This window comes from Carassius carassius, chromosome 33 (genome assembly GCF_963082965.1).
Source record: "Carassius carassius chromosome 33, fCarCar2.1, whole genome shotgun sequence".
Lineage (NCBI taxonomy): Eukaryota > Metazoa > Chordata > Actinopteri > Cypriniformes > Cyprinidae > Carassius > Carassius carassius.
Window position 1 is genome coordinate 28,661,412 of NC_081787.1, and position 17,794 is coordinate 28,679,205.

General features: G+C 38.0%; 2 protein-coding genes across 2 annotated transcripts; one reads left to right on the top strand and one right to left on the bottom strand.

Moving 5' to 3' along the window:
• Window positions 1-1,106: 1,106 nt before the first annotated feature.
• LOC132114055 (cis-aconitate decarboxylase-like) lies at window positions 1,107-5,616 on the bottom strand. Its single transcript, XM_059522184.1, has 6 exons — window positions 5,173-5,616; window positions 4,729-4,792; window positions 4,307-4,494; window positions 4,005-4,097; window positions 3,256-3,461; window positions 1,107-2,107 (listed from the first exon to the last, which is right to left on the bottom strand). The coding sequence occupies exons 1-6, from the start codon at window positions 5,188-5,190 to the stop codon at window positions 1,180-1,182; spliced, it is 1,497 nt and encodes a 498-aa protein (XP_059378167.1). The 5' UTR covers window positions 5,191-5,616; the 3' UTR covers window positions 1,107-1,179.
• Window positions 5,617-5,627: 11 nt separating this feature from the next.
• On the top strand, window positions 5,628-12,503 carry LOC132114054 (uncharacterized). The gene is made up of 11 exons (XM_059522183.1): window positions 5,628-5,637; window positions 6,501-6,681; window positions 6,867-8,339; window positions 8,437-8,529; window positions 8,617-8,721; window positions 8,832-8,941; window positions 9,050-9,241; window positions 9,337-9,499; window positions 9,650-9,815; window positions 11,703-11,797; window positions 11,885-12,503. Exons 2-11 carry the CDS (start codon window positions 6,525-6,527, stop codon window positions 11,968-11,970), a joined length of 2,640 nt encoding a protein of 879 aa, XP_059378166.1. The 5' UTR covers window positions 5,628-5,637; window positions 6,501-6,524; the 3' UTR covers window positions 11,971-12,503.
• Window positions 12,504-17,794: the final 5,291 nt, after the last annotated feature.

Consider the following 17,794-nt stretch of genomic DNA (forward strand, 5'->3'; position numbering starts at 1 on the left):
AATTCACCTACTGACTCTCCAAATATTTTCAGATACTTTCTGAGGGTAATGGGGCATGTTTTTGTTTACAGTGTGTTACCTGTTCTTGAATTTACATCACAGTCCCCTGAGTTCAAACTAAATATTGTGTTTGCAGCAAGATTTTATGTATGAACCAATATACAGATTTGTAATTTTGAGATATATTAATATTAATCAGAGATGAATTTCCTGAAAACATTGTAATGAGGGTGACCAGAATATAGACACTTTATTTTCTGAATTACAGTACCAGTTTTATGTCTAATTCCATAATTTGGAGATGTCCATTATGGGTCTATGGTTCAATAAAAAAAGGCACATTTTTAGTCCCCATGACTAAAGGAGGAAACATAACGGATACTGAACTTTAGGTCCACACAATTTAGGTACATTTAGCTCTATTTAGCGTGTAATGTAAATTTTGTTATATTTTAAAGTGTTAATGTTTCATTAACATAGAAGCTATTATCATGTTCCTAATCATGGTTTCATTTTGATGGGCTTCATAGACCTAAATATTTACTTTTATTGAAAATAGAATATAATTTCTTGCCTTTGCTAAAAAATGCCAAATTTGTCCAGTACTGTCTGTTCAATCTCATTATGCTTAGACTTTCAGACACCATATTTGTCATCGTCAATGTCTTTTTGACCTTATACCCGTGTCATTCACCCCTAAATCATTTATTTTGTCCTTTGTATGTGTTAAATATGTATTGTGTCTGTGTGTGTATAAAAATATGTGGTGAATAAGCCATCTTGTATAGCAAAACAATTTATTAAGTTTCATTGTAAACAGCATGTTACATAATTCAAACAGAAGTCATTATGAAGATTTCATTACACAATATTTTAAAAGAGCTTTCATTTATATTTACAAACATTTTGAGAAATATTGTACACAAATATTGTGTACATTCTTTTGAAAACAGACACAGCAGGAAATGGGACAGTTCAGTACAGTTACTCTATAGTATATACATCGAGAGAGAGAGAGAGAGAGAGAGAGAGACAGACAGACTGTAACATGTTTGAATAGTACTTCTATTTAAATTATTTAAACTATCTATTTAAACTATTAAAAGTAGTTGTGTTTCCCCCCCAAAAAAATCAAGATTCATTTTGCATTATTGATGTCATAATAAAGCACCATGCTGTTTACTGCAGTTGAGCCAGTAGTGGTTTACATTTGTGTAAATGGTCCAGGCCTTCGACAGCTTCAATCAGCCTCTCCACCCTCTCGTTGGACAGAACAGTGCCTGCATTGCTACGGAACTTCTTCTGAAGGCTTTCTTGGCTAAGTGGGTTCCTCCAGTGACCATAGAAGGTGTCACAGCGCCCTCGGAGGACGTCTCCACTTACCAAGGTAACCTCCACCTCACCATACATGATGTTGAAATTTGCAGGGTTGTCATGGGGGTGCTCCAGACGGACACGGGAGAGGAGAGCGTGAAGCTCTGGCCGCAGGAGGGCATCTGGTTGGAAGGACTGCACTGTGATTTCTCCATCCAGCAGAGCGGTGCAGGCGTTGAACTGGAAAGAGTGGCGCGCCTGGTGCTCTGTCTCCGGGAATGGACGGTTGATGTACTTGGACAGTGGCACCTTAAGCAGGATATCCTGCACCAAGTTTGGAGTAATGCTGCCTCCTTTCATGCCGACTAGGATCTTGTGCACGACGGCGGCAGCATCGGCGATCCAGTGCATTCCGAGGTGTGCAGGAAAACGCTTGAAAGCGATGTCTTGCGTTTCTAAGAGGAAACTGTGCTGATCCTCCTCTAGGGAACTGATGGGGTGCGGGGCATAGTCTTCGTAGAAAGCACTTAACCCGGCTACACCGGGTACTGCATCCAAGACTAGAGGACTCGCCTCCAACCCACGGGACGCCAGCAGGGCGGCTTCGAGACCTAGGCGCGAGGCGTTACCGATGTGAAGAGGTTTGGATTGCGTTGCAGCATTAGCCATTGGTGCACCTGCCAAAGATGCAGCGATGGCCAAGGCATTACTGCACTGATGGTGATCCAGAGACAGGAGACGAGCACAAGCCGCTGCACTGCCCAAAGTGCCCACCACACTGGGAGGATGGAACCTGACCGGAAAGACAGAAGAAAGAGCATGGCCATTATTTTACCAAGTTAGATGTGATCAGCTCTCCACAGCTGTTCAAGTGTGATCACTGAATCAACAATGAACTGACTTTAGCCGGAAAAAAAATACTCTTCATTATTGTTCTCTTGCATTATTGACAAACTATTTTCCTGTTTGACTCTGTAAAGCTGCTTTGAGACAATCAATGTCTGTATAAAGTGCTATACAAATAAAGGTGACTTGACTCTCATCTAAAGCTTAAACTGTTCTTCAGTTCTAGGGACAGCTGAACATGTGGCTTTCAAAGTATAATTCATTTGACACTGGAAGTTTCGTTTGTGTCCAATATCCAAAGGTTTTGCTTTTGCAATAAAATATGTATTTATACTTGTTCAAACTACAGTCGCAAGTTTCTCTTAATCCCACCACCATAAGGGTTTCTATTGTTGTTGTGTCTCCAGTAGTTATTAGGGGCTCCATTTATAAAATGTTGCATAGAAATGGTACCTACATTTGATTTTACGATCATTTCTCAAATGTGCATACGTGTAATTCAGATCCAAATCCTTCACTTGAGAATGGTGAGCGGCAAGAACTCTTTAAATTTCCAAATACCTGCAATTCTCGGACACCGGAAAATGTGTTCGTCTGCATAGACCCTGATGTCATGTTAAGAACTTTTCCATGTCAAAGATGTATAAATTTGAACGATGGTCTGGATTTTAGTTTAACACAATCTAAGATCAAATCTGTCCACACCCAAATGAGGCCACAGGTCTCTAAATATGATTCCCTCCCTCCTTCAAAATTAGTATGTCTAATATTTACACTTTTTTTTTTACTGTTTGCCATGTGAAAGCCCTGTAAAAGCTTTGGACATAATTCCAGAACCCAGATGGATTCTGTTTTCACAGCACTCAGGAAATAACAAATTAGAGGTGTCTCGGAGCACAAACAGAGCTGCTCTGCAAAAACAGCTGTCTAAAGGAGCTTTGTGAACTTCCACATGGCATCTGAGATGCTCCGACCGACCCATCTGCGCATGTTTTACCTCTCAGAATACCCATGCTGTTATTCAGGCTGTGCTGTACTTAGACAAGTAATTATTGCTCTCGCTCACTTAAATTGAGACAACAAATGGATTCTAACCTTTTAGGGATGTTGTATGCCTTGTTGGAGAATCTCATCAGTCGGCCTTGGATTTCGATGCCCACATTGAAGGCGGTTAGGAAGTCAAGACCACTTGGTTTGCTGTTGTTGCGCAACATGTCGCTTATTGCCAGGAGGGCAGGTAGTACCGCTCCTGAGGGGTGGGTCGCGGGATGCCAAGTGTCGTCAAAGTCCATCGAATGAGCCTGTGGAAAACCGATATGTCAATCGAGGACTAAAGTGGCAGTTATGGGATGATGGTTTGTGTTTTCTACATATTGGCTACATCTACATCTTCTCTAACATAGTCAAAACACTACCGGGGAAAAGGAAAAGCCTGTGCATGACTGTCGGCAGTATGAGTAAGATCCAATAACATAGCCTGTCTAGTTTCTATTTGAAATACTTCCTGAAGTGTTATTGGTTAAACACTCAATTTAGAGGGTCCACAGCAGACTTTCCTACAACACCATGGATGTTACTGTACTCCATGAAAGTTTCACATTACTGAGGTTTCATGACTTGAGATGTTTATTTTTACAATACCACAACTGGCTGCCAAAAATGCTACAAAGCAAGTTTAGAATTTAATGCTACATTGACTGTCTTGTCTGGAAGCTAATTTCAGCCTTGCAGAACAGGTCTTTTTGGGGAAACACTGCATATGTGACCAGGACGTTGAATCACACATTCAGTGTAATCCGAGCTAGGAAATTCAGTTACAACTCAATGCACGTGATGACACTTACTGCTACTCCATTGACAAAAGCTGCGAGGGTTGGAGAGAGCTTCAAGCCTTGGCGGCCGTAGACGAAGCTGACATCATCAGGAGCATACATGTGCTTGGGGAAAAGGATAAATGACTCATTCACATATCAGCATATCAGAAATGGCCAACATTACTGTTCGAACATGCACTTTGGTTGTACACCATTGCTTCTAGTTACCATTATATTTTGCAATATCACTCAATTCTACTGAAATCTGCATCTCTTAATGATGGGAAAACACAGGCTGATTTCTCGAAAGTTTACTATTTACTGTGCCCTACCTGGCAGTGCTGAAGGGCCAGATTAAACACATCGGTGGTGCTCCCCAAAAGCCCAACACCGATGCTGTCTAAAACCATGCGTTTGCTGCGCTGCAACACTGTTGGTGACAGATGCCTTGGCTGGACGCTCTGAATGAACCTGCCAAAACTGCTGGTCACTGTTTCCTCAGGGGCAGGACGCTCTGCCACTAAAAACAGACAAAAGAAAGTGTAAGTTAACACTGAGGCACTTGACATTGCTGGATAGCACCCATCCTTCTGAGTGCCAGTCACTATTCTAGATTAGTCAATTAGTAGTTCTGTATAAATGTTAAATTCCAGACCCTAACAAAAGCTTAGACTTTCAATTCTTTTCTTTTCCATCAAGAGTTAACAAACAGCAGTTTACTGAAAATAAAGCTGTGAGAGTAGAGCTTGCTTACCATCTAGTGCAGACTTATGGAGTCCTCGAGCAGCAGAAACAGCAGACCAGTATCTGGTGGATCTCTGTGGACAAACATTTATGTTTGAGTGACTCAGCTATACATTTAGTATATGAAGTTGGTATATGTAGTATATGTTTTGTTCTCTTTTGTGCGTACCAGTTAAAAAAGCTGAAAAGCTTTAACGTCAAATGCCATTTATTTGATAACATTTTATTATGCGATACTAGTTTTTCCTTCTATGAAACATAAAAAACCCTAATAACTCTTCTTGTAAATAGTTTGGCTTCAATAAGACACTTCAAAATAAATATATAAAAAATAACAAATTAGTTAATAATAATAAAACAAATACCGTATTTTTCTTTAAATATCAAGCAAACATACATAAATCTATAAACTGCTCAACTATGTCAGAACACGACCGCATAACATTTTCTCTACCTGTAAAGTTGAAAGCATGTTGTCAATTTTTGTTCAGGATATGAAGATGCTTGATATCTTTTGTCAATAATGTAAAGTTGAAGAAATGTTCAATGTCTTATTCTCCCTGTTTCAGCGTAGAGCTTAAATGATTGTAGGTAGAAGATGCTGATGTGCTAGAGTCAAGTGTGTCTGCATGTCCTTTTTATATAGTACTGGACCACAAAGGACAATGATACACCCACGAAACCCAAATAATAACCAGGGCTGGATTTCCCGAAGTAATGTTTTTTTTAGATTAATAGGAGGGATTTTTCAGCAGGAAACAAACTGTCATGTTGAAGGGATCAATGATGTCATCCCTGATGAGGACATGGGTTGGTTGACATCACTGTAACTCCTCCCAGCTCCACTGAGTTTGTTTCTATAAACTTAAAGCATTCTTTAGAAGCATCACATTCATGAAACATCAAGGATCTTCACAAGGTAAGTTTATTATTTTCTTCCATATTAACATAAATATACAAAACAACACTAACATTTTACTGCCTATTTAGTTTTAAATTAAGTTTAATCTGGATATATTATCAAGTCGACATAAAAGTCTGCATAAACTCACTGTTAGTTTATCCTCAAGCCTTGTCCACAGACAGGTGTCTGTCTATGTTGACTCCTGTCTGCTGCTGGTTTGAGATGAAACAGATTAAATCTCTGCAGTTGTCACTGAACCAGCACATAGACTGTAATGTAATATGATCAATGATCAGCTGAGAGACTTCAGACACCTGTGTTATAAAGACAGTTTGAGTTTTAACGCCTAAAGGCTAAAACATCCATTCTGCAGAAAGTGTTTGGCTGCTGCTCAGGAGTTTGCTGAACCAGACACCTGTGCTGCTAACCTACGGAGGGCAAAGAGAATGTGAAACTAAACACACCCATGAATAGACTGTTTAGTGCACACTCAAGATATGAGAAGACTTTTGGCACATAGAATTATGAGGCACATTTTAACTCGGCTTTGACTGGTTCATTTTATGAAGGTGTTTAATGGTCCTTTATGATACATTAAATTTGTTTGTAGAGATGTTTGTAGAAGTATGCATATAACCACCACTAAAAGTACAGAATGCTTTAGCATGCTGATTATCTCGCTGATATGCATCAGTTTTAAGTTACTTTAACCTAGGTAAATCAACTACTTTGGACTGATCAAATCTGGTAAATTTATTTAAGCATGCTGTGAATTATTATTATTATTTTATTATGAGATGATTTGACTGATAAAAGTATTGTATAACCTTTACTGTCTATCGTGATGTGCTATTTACCCAACTTAATCTTATCAGCAGAAAGCTACTTTTAAAGTAAAGTTCATGGCATCAGCAAGTGGCTTTCCGGCAAGTTTTTATGGAGAGCCGGGTGTGCTTGGGCTCCTGGCCAATGGCATCAGTGCTTTCCTTGTCCTACTGCAGAACTTCCATGGGGCCAGGACTGGCGTTCCTGCAGAGGGAGTGGAAAACATATTAGCAGGTCTTAGCAGATCATCGTTTTGTCATTTTAATTAAGCAAACAAACTTGCAAGAATTATACCTTTATATGCTAAAATCAGTAAATTATTGAAACTTATCTGCATGGTGCATTTTTTGCTAGTTCAGTGTAGCGCAGTACATCTACATCATGCATCCTTTTCTTTGCTTCTTTGTTAATTTATACAGGTGTTCATCTCATTCTAATTGGTGGAGTATGTCAGCTAGTGGCAGGCTTGCTGTCTTTCCGAAAATATGACCATCTGAGTGGGACATCCTTTGTAGGATATGCAGCGCTGTGGGGCAGTTATGGGGCCACAAGAATTTTCCTAGGTGCCAACCAACAAAGTCCAAACCTGTTCAATGAATCAACATTGATAAATAACACCATTCAAGATCTGTTCGCAGACACTAGTATTAACAAAACCGACATTACAATGTTCATCAAAGAGTCTGCCATTGCTGGGCTGGTACCTTACATCCTGCTTTCCTTTCTGCTGGCCTTCTGTTCAGCAACTGTAAACTACATTATGCCCTTTGTGTTTGGGGCCATCACCCTGACACTGGTATTTGAGGCTGTAGGTCTGGTAGCAGGGTGGGCTCTGGTGGTCTCTGGGGTGCTGGAGCTCATAATCCTGCTCTTTGCTATATATGGTTCATCAGCACTGCTAATCAAGGGCCTGGCCCAACGCTACGTGCTAAAGGGTTTTGGAAACCCTCTCTTTAACGTACTGCTACTAGGAACCACTAACGCAAGTAGCTCCCAAAGCTTGGGTCAAGAGAAGAAGAAGAACACGAAATATGCTGAACCTATGGCCTTGGGGTTCTTCTGTGACACAGTCTCTCCATTTATCTTGGCCTTCTATGCCTTTAACTACTTCCCGTCTGTCTTAGTAGCTGCCATCTGGATAACTATAAATTCTGCTGCTCAGCTTCTATCTAGCTATTACGCATACCTGCGTCAAGACTGCTACCATGCATCCAAGTTTGGCCTGCACTGTATGTTTTGGTTGGTGAAGACCTGGGAAGAGCATGTGGTGTCAGTAACCATTGGCCGGACCGAAGCTGGTGAAGTAAGGCACGACATGGTTGGCAACTGGTTCTTTGTGTCTGCTGCCTTGGTTTTCTGCATCGCAAGTCTACACAAAGACACTCTTGAGCTAGTCCACAACTCATTTTTTGTCCTGGTGACCATATCAACCATCTCCCAGATTCCCATTGAGAGGTACTACATCTTTTTTGGAGTGACCTGCTCCCTCTTCACGCTCCTGTCCTACTATGGCACCTTTGCTTGCCTCATCAACACCATTGCTGAGAAGTCCTTGATCCCAGTTGGACCCCAGCCTGTTGCCACCGAATCCCTACAGAAATATCTCAGTTACCTCAAAAGATCCAAAATAGATGAGTCTGAGGATAAAGGTGCACTGCTCCCTGATGCTTTATTCTATCTTTCCAATGGAGTGGCCGCACTCTCATCCATCCATAGCAGTCTGCCCGGCCTGGCCTTTTTCGACCTAACTGTGCCCTGGGTACTCATCCCAGGAGCAATTACTCAGGCCTACGTCAGTCGACTACAGGTACAAGGTGGCCAGAGATTTGGCTCTGTCATTCCATCCTTTTACGTGGCTATTTGGGCAACTTGGAGCTGGTTTAGGTTTGCAGGTATGGAAATGTATTAATTCATAGAAAGAATAATTAAATAAAAATAAAAACTTGGCTACAATTTTGAGTAGAAATCTAAGATCTTTTTTTCCTGCAGGACATCGTTTGCAAATATCCACAGAGTCAGCAAACGGATTTGCAGCTGGGGCAATAGCATTCCTGGTCATTAACGCTTTCTTGATTCTAGTTGGTAGGTCTGTTTACAAATACATATCATAGACTCTCACAACTGACTCTGAATTTTTAAGCATTGCGAATCGGACTCTTTTCTTTTCAGCGGCCTACAGAAATCTTGTTCTTTTGGCATTGACCACTGTCATGGAGGTCATCATAGTTTGTTTTCTCCTCTTTACTCTTGGACAACTGCCCTATCAGCTAGAAGGTATTATACACAAATAAAATTTGTAAGAAAACATATTGTGAAGATGAAGATGAAACTACATGAATAATGTGTAAAAGCTACCTAGCACTGTTTTGAAACTCTTTCTTTAGTTGCCATGCTAGCAATCTTCGCCATCATATGTTTGTATGGCATGCTAGCATCCCTTGTGAACAGTATCTTCTCCAATACCCTGATTCCAGTTGGACCTTCCCTTATCAAGGTATTAGTTAAATTATAACAAAATGCATATGAAGTTAACGTTATGAAGTTAATGTATTCATAGTGAGAAAAAAAAACTTCCTTGACTAATTGATCTTCGTTATCCAAGAACAAGAAAAAGAAGGAATCTGAGAGCACAAATCCATGCTTCATCGCTAATTCTCGGGAAACCAGTGGTCTCCTCAAGATTGCCAAATCGTTGGAAAACAATGGAGTGTGTGGCATTCCTACAGATACGGTCTATGCCTTGGCTGCTTCATGCAACAACCCCAGTGCAATTGAGAAGATCTACTCTATCAAAGTACATGCCTGCAGAAAAGCAACACAATATTCTCTTACAAATCATCAAATGCCTATGTTCTTGTCAACTGACCCACAAACTCTTCTCTCTGGCAGGACCGTCCTGCAGAAAAGCCAATTTGCATTTGTATCTCAAGTGTGGAGCAACTTGTGGCCGCCAAACCTCCTTTCAGCCCTCTGCTCTGGGAGTTCATGAGAAATGTCTACCCCGGAGGCATTAGTTGCATTGTCCCAAAGGGTGAATGGCTACTCAAACTAGGTAAGGTTATTATCAGATACAATATTCTGTATTTTCACCTAACTCTATTATCAAAAATGGGACATGAACAAACCAAAAGAAAATTTTACACAGCAAAATCTGTAATTTCCTATCATCTCCAGTCATTTTCACTGCTTATATTGTTTGCAGGTGTGGGTCCTGCATATGACCGTGTGGGTACCAAAGATAGCATTATGATTAGAGTACCTGACCACACCATTACTGCTCACCTGTGTGAATTCACTGGCCCATTGGCTATTACATCAGCCAATCCCAGTGGAGAAGCTGACAGTACCAACCATGAAATGGTCATCAAGTAAGTTTATAAAGGCCCTAACAAGTGATAGAGTTCTGCAAGTGAATATGAACTCCGCCAAACAATTGCACTGTATATGAAATTATTTATTGAGGGGTTTAAAGGTTGAGATTTTACATAATCCAAGTTGTTCTGTTACCTTCAAAAAAACTTGAACAAGAACAAACCACAACACTCTATTCTTAGGTGCACTGATTCATTCACTTAAAGGGTTAGTTCACCCAATAATCAAAATTATGTCATTAATAACTCACCCTCATGTCGTTCCAAACCCGTGAGACCTCCATTCATCTTTGGGACACAGTTTAAGATATTTTAGATTTAGTCCGAGCGCTCTCAGTCCCTCCATTGAAGCTGTGTGTACGGTCTACTGTCCATGTCCAGAAAGGTAAGAAAAACATCATCAAAGTAGTCCATGTGACATCAGAGGGTCAGTTAGAATTGAAGCATTAAAAATACATTTTGGTCCAAAAATAGCAAGAACTACGACTTTATTCATCATTGTCCTATCTTCCGTGTCTGTTGTGAGAGAGTTCAAAACTCTGCAGTGTATTGATATCCGATTCGCGAATGAACCGGATCTTCTTGAACTAGTTCACCAAATCGAACTGAATCGTATAAAATGGTTCACGTCTCCAATAAGCATTAATCCGCAATTGACTTAAGCTGTTAACTTTTTTCATTTGGCTGACAATCCCTCTGAGTTAAAACAAACCAATATCCCGGAGAAATTCATTTACTCAAACAGTACATTGACTGAACTGCTGTGAAGAGAGAACTGAAGATGAACAAAAGATTAAATCGTTCTTGAGTCAAGAAGTGTTTCTGTTAGATGCGTCCGATTCGAGAACAGAGGAGCTGATGATACTGTGCATGTGTGATTCAGCGTGAAGCTGACCGACACACAGAGCGTCTGAACCGAACTGATTCTTTTGGTGATTGATTCTGAACTGATTCTGTGCTAATGTTATGAGTGCGGGTAAACCGAAGGCTTGAATCAAGGGCAATCATCGCCAATGACGCCATTACATCGAGCGCAAAAGAACCGGTGAGTCAATCGTTCGTTCGTTATCTGGCTCGGCTCGGTGTTCATCTTCAGTTCTCTCTTCACAGCAGTTCAGTCAGTTTACTGTTTGAGTAAATGAATTACTCCGGGATATTGGTTTGTTTGAACTCAGAAGGAGTGTCAGACACATTAAACAAGTTAACAGCTTAAGTCATTTGTGGATTAATGCGTATTGGAGACGTGAACCGTTTTATACGATTCAGTTCGATTTGGTGAACTGGTTCAAGAAGATCCGGTTACATCGAAAGATTCGTTCGCGAACCGGATATCACAAACTGCAGTGTTTTGAACTCTCTCACAGCAGACCGGAAGAGAAGACAATGCTGAATAAAGTTGTAGTTTTTGCTATTTTTGGAGCAAAATGTATTTTCAATGCTTCAAAATATTCTAACTGACCCTCTGATGTCACATGGACTACTTTGAAGATGTTTTTCTTACCTTTCTGGACATGGACAGTAGACCGTACACACAGCTTCAAAGGAGGGACTGAGAGCTCTCGGACTAAATCTAAAATATCTTAAACTGTGTTCAGAAGATGAACGGAGGTCTGACGGGTTTGGAACGACATGAGGGTGAGTTATAAATGACATAATTTTGATTATTGGGTGAACTAACCCTTTAATTAAAGCAGAGTGCGCTCTAATTAAAGGTTTTCCTCTTATATTAAAGTATACCTCTTCTGAAGCCAACTTTATTATTAGGAAGTGTTCTCTGCTTGTCTTGTCATTTTATATTAAAGCAATAATTCATTTGCTACACTAAACGTCTTCGCTTTGGCAGTAAGCATAATCAAAGCATTGTTTTTTTTTGTCCTGAAACAGTCGTCTTGGTTATAAGATTGCCGGAGTCCTGTGTGATGGTGAATCTAATGAGTTGGTGGCATCGACTGTAGTGAACTGCCTCAAAATTGATGAAGGTAAGCTGATATCCCAAACATCTGATATGCTGTCATCATTACATATGTTTTCCATAATAATAATAATAATATTTTTTTAATTTTCAGGAACTATCAGCATTGTTCGTGAAGGTTGTGTGCCTGCATTGAAAGTGAGGCAGATTTTTGAAAGAGTAAAAAGTAACATGTTGTAGGATTACTACCAACATCAGCATTGACAGCACTTTTACTTACCTTGTTTAATTTGAAGGATGTTTCACTTTGCTTTTGAAGAGAAAACGTAACTAACTTGACATATATAAAGCAGTTTGGATATCACTTCACTGTATTATCAATTATTGTGAATATCACTATGAAAACATGTTAGCATTGTTGAGTGAGCATTGTTGAAGCTTATATTAAGTGGGAATTAGCTACATAAACCTGTTACTGTTGTGTTAATGTATTATATTTTTGCCAATGCTTTTGAAGGTTGAAAAGTGTTCTTTGTAATTTTTTATTAATTTATTGCAATTTATGTACTCTTTCAGTGGATCATGCCTTTGTTGATCATGAGTAAATATACTAAACAGAAGCACTTAAAAATATATGAGCAATTCAACCAGAGAATGTCAGAATGTATTTCAAAATTATCTTCGCAAAAGTATGCTTGTATTTGTATTGTGAACTCAGAAACTGTATGCATGAGATTTATTTTTCAAATGTGCTTTATTATCTGACTAATAAAATATTGACATGCATAATTATAATATATATTGAGCTTATATTAAAATGCTTTTCCAAGCAAGCTATCAAGCTTTAATGCTATAAAACCATTTAAGACAACAAATACAGAACACACAACACACAAGGAACAATATACAAAATAAACACAAAGAAAGATATTTAAGAATTTGCAGAAAATATGCAATGCACTACATGCAGTAAATATCCAGCAATATGTGCAGACCATGTACAAAAAAGAAAAGAAAAAAGGAAACAATATATAAAAGTTTGCAGATGATGGTTGTATAAATACAGTTGCAATCAAAATTATTCAACCCCTTTGACCTGTAAAACATTCTGCTGCCATGAACAAAATGTCATAAAAACAGTTCAACCAAAGAATCAGTAAACTATTAAAGAACGTTTATTAATACACATGTGAGTGTAAAGTTTATGAAAAATGATCTAAAATAAAATTGTCTCTAAACATTCCAGTTCAAAAGTATTCAAGAGTTGCATTGTTGTGCAGAATCTTTTATTCTTTCTAACCTCCAATAAACCTTTGGTTTACATGTTTCCAATGGCTTCTTCAAATCTCACTAAAGATCTTTCTAAAGATTTATTCTGGAGGCTGAACAGGCCACTCAAGACTATTCTACGACTGACCCCTGAAGCAAGCATCTGTAGATTTGGATGTGTACTTTGGGATGATTGTCCTGCAGGAGAGTCCTCTTTTTTTGCCTGACAATGGCAACTTCAAAGAATCCATTGTGCCCTTCAAACGGACAAGATTTAAGATTTAACACTCTAAGATATGATTATTTGCCATTATCCACCTTATTCCTGATATGCCCACTGCGTTTTAAATTATGGGTGGCATTTCTGGTTTGGGGAACTTCAATTCAAAGAGACTAAAACCAATCATTTTAAATCATAAGGTTCTCCTACAAATAAAGTCTATCTTTCTGTTTGACTGAATGAGCCGTCGATTTTCCTTCATGTTTTATTTTCAGACATCATGAGAATAACATAACATAACAACACTTGGTATTTTAATGTGATGTTATAACAAGAATGTCTTGACACAGATAATGCAACTAATAGGAAAACAATTACCCTTACAAAATATAAGTAAACCTCGAGTAATAAGCTTAAGCAAAGTTTAAATATATTTTAAGTATATCTGAAGTAAGTATACTAATATCACTGTACTATAGAAGTATACTTGTAAGTGTACTATTTCAATGCTACAGGGATCTAAACTGAAAGTATTCTTCTTATTGTTAGTTTACAGGAAGTATATTAATAATACTCTTGAATAAACATCTTTTTTTCCATACACCTAAACGTGTGTTTGATTAATTGGTTCTCATTTTTAGATTGACTTTAATCAGTGAGTACATCACTAAAGAATGGAGATGATTGGAATAGAACATGCTGAGAGGTAAATGATGGGCTATTTAGAAAATTAAGGTCTGGACATCTATCATAGTCACACATAATGGTCTTCTACAGTATTTTGTCAGAGGCACGAAAGTGGTTTAAAACATAATTTAAAGTTGAGTCAGAGTTATAAACAAATTATAAACAGGGGAAAATAGCATGCTACATCTTCATCCTGTTAGTAATGAGTGTTATTTTCTCATGCAGGTGTAGTGAAAGGAAACATATTGGTTTATACTTTATTTTAAGGTTGTAGTGTGACTCATTACACAAATAAGTACTGAGTAATATTAATTAACTAAAAGGTTTTTTTTTTTTTTTGACAATCCTGACTTGACTTGTTAATTTATGGTAATGTAATACTAGAACAACTTAAAAGGATACTCAAATACACTGATATCATTCGGTTTCTGTCCAGAAATGTGTGTGCTACAATTACGTGTCACGTAAAAGATCATGTTGAAATGTCCATTTGACTGTCAATTTCCTTCTTCCTCACTAATAATAGAGAGATTTCAAAGTTTTGGGTAATCAAACAAGACAATACCTGCTGTAATATGAAAGTCTGATGCATCAGTTTTCAGGTTTCAGGTGTTTTCCATAATATAGTGTGAGATTAATATTTTTTCTTTAAAGAAACCCATTATATTAGCATGGTAAATGTCCACAGCTGTCATATTGTCAAGGTTTTTTTTTAACAGTAAAGTTTTTCTTCTTTAATCATTGATTTATTGGTCTCTTTTGAACCTGAGTCAGATTTTTAGCTATTATAATGTCATTATACCTACTGTGTACTACACTGATTTACCAGACTGAACTGTATTGTTGTGCATCATAATCAAATATCAGTAATGGCTTCTGAGCTTTTTACTTTACCTTTTGTCATTGTGGTGCAGATTGCAGATGTATTATGTTAAAGGCATTGATATTATACACACATTATATGTTTAAAACAGCAATCATTTTCTGGTCTATGCAATATTTGGAGTCTCAAGTACTATGAAGTGCAATTATTTGTTTATTTATTCTTTTTCAATCAATTCAATCGACTATTGCCCCAACAAATCAAACACAGTCTAAAAACAAAGAATTTAATGTTGCTGTTTTTGACTTGTTACTTTGTCATTTTTGTTAATTATTAGTGGTGATGTAAGAAGCTCACCCATGTACAATATATCCTGGATATCTTAGCTTTGTAGGATGATTGTTTATTCTCAAACAAAGATAGCAGTTCACTGCAGATATGAAATGTCCAATAAAACTATATATTCAGCTATCAAAACAATAAATGAAAGAGTTGAGTTACTAAATGAAACATTTCTGAGCAATCTATTGTTGTCTTTTTGGATTTATTGGCTGAAAGAGGCATTTATCATTCAGTGAACAAACAAATTCAAACTCAAATTTCTAAGTTTTTACACTAGTTGAACACATCCAGTTGACTATTATTATTATTATTATTCATTATAATTTATTTTTTACAGTGTATCCACCCAAAATACATGCTCTAAAATGGTACTTCACACACACATACCTGACTCAGCTGTTATTCCAGAGTGAAGTGTGATTCATGATATTACCATGACCCTATGGTACAATGTCCAAACGCATCAAATTGCTATATAATATATACAGCCCTTTTGTATCGTTTACCTCTTACTATACTAATCATGCATGCTTTATTCTATTTGAATAAAGACTTTTCTCATTGATAGATTCTACCTCTCATAACTTCATAATTGATTGCTATTAGAGCTTTTTCAGCATTTAGAACTACAACTTCTGCCATTGTCAGAAAGTCCCATCCATGGGATCTCCAGCCAAATGTACTTTTGTTAATTGTTCTCAATCCTTTCAGACTAAATAGTGGTGGTGCTAGTGCAGTGGATAAGACACATGTCTTTGGTGTGAGAGACCCGGGTTCGAATCCACTGTGAGACACCAATGTGTCCCTGAGCAAGACACTTAACCCCTAGTTGCTCCAGAGACGTGCGACCTCTGACATATGTGGCAATTGTAAGTCGCTTTGGATAAAAGCGTCAGCTAAGTGAATAAATGTAAATAAAAGTTCTGAATGCTCAATAGATACAGGTTTGATGCTGGAAGGATATTTGGAAATTGAGAAATTGCTCATTCTGCATAGCACACGATATGAGCTGAGTCCATGAAAGGGTTGAAAATAAGAATGAAGGCATTATACCACCCAAACTGCACCTTTGGCAAGTTTTAGATTTCATGTGGCTGTAAACAGGATGCCCTGGGATGTCCTGCCAGCTGCGTGACACATCATGAAACAGTCTGAGAATTCAAAGAGCAGGTTGTGCCCATCGTAGACGGACAGGCAAATAAAGTAAACTGACAGGGCTGGGTCATTGGTTCACCTGCCCAAATAAGCACACAAAAACCCATTCATACAGGCTGACACACCAGAGTCTTACTATCATTCAGATTTCCTGGAAAGAAACACCTTTTTGCAATAGAAACTGTTGGATGCCACTCCTATTACCGCTGTCATTCGGCTTCTTCACGTATTTGCCCAAAGAAAACAATAGGCCTTTGAGTGTCCATTTAATGTTTAACTTGAAAAAGTCCCTCTTATGTTCTTTCTTCAGTTTAAATCAGACTGAGATTTATTTGCAGTTCCTATCAGTAAACCTGTAAATGAGTACAAAGCTAATTGAAAAATCTATATACCGACAAGACGTCTAGTTGTTGTCTATAATTAACTTCACTATTTCCTCGTTTTCCCTAAGCTGTCTGAGAAATCTGATTATAAGACTCTGAAAGCCATGATAGTAAATGAAAAAGAAAAATATATTCTGCCAGAAATATAGCCTAAATAAAGCCAGATGAAATTCTTCTGTAACACTTTTTTTAAGAGCCAATTCTCACTATTAACATGAATACTGGTTGTTTATTATTACTTATGAAGCAGATTTTAATGCCTTATTCTGCATGACCGTATTTTAGATCCCTTGATCTGACTCCATACCTAAACTTAACAGCTACCTTAATAACTATTTATAAGCAGCAAATTAGGAGTATATTGAGACAATAGTTAATAGTGACAACTGGTCCCCAAACTAAAGTGTGTCCAAATCTTCTTCCATGGTTGAAACTACATGCAAATCGGTTTTATAACAATGTGTTTTCAAGGAATTGTAGCTTCAAGAAACTCACAGTTTTAGCTTTAAATTAAGGTGCCAGTTTGTAAAGTGGCATTGTAGTCATAAATATTTTATATATATACTTTTTTTACTTTATTTATATATTGTGACGAGTGGGGCGGGGCCGAGAGACGTGGGAACAGGAGCGAGGTCTCGAGTCTCACGGAGGAGATGGAAGGATATAAAACCGGAGCGACGACAGTGACGGACGAGAGAGGACCAGGCCTGGGCTTCAGTTGTGTTTGCTTTTTATTTGTGCACGTCAGTCGTCCGTGAAGGGCTGACGCGCTGTTTTATGTTTATTTTGAGCATTAAAGTTTCATTTTGATTGTCCGCCGGTTCCCACCTCTTTCTTCCCATAGTTATGGAGTTTTTATCGTTACATATATTTACTTATTTATTTCAGAGAGTCTGTTTGTGGAATAAAACTATTTCAAATGCATGTTAACACAGACTGTATGAATGGACATATATTCATGTTCAGTGATGAGAAATCAAATCATTTTACTAACAGTGAAGGAAGTAAATGAAAGGAAGGAAGATATCCTAAAGTCCCAAAATGAAAACATGACCTGCTTCATGTGTTTTATGTGAAAGCATGATGTGTCTGGTTTAACACAGCAAGCATAATGATCAAACCTTGACTGCATTTGCTTCCTTCTTCACTGCTGAATAATTAATTTGAAGCAAAGCAGATACAGAC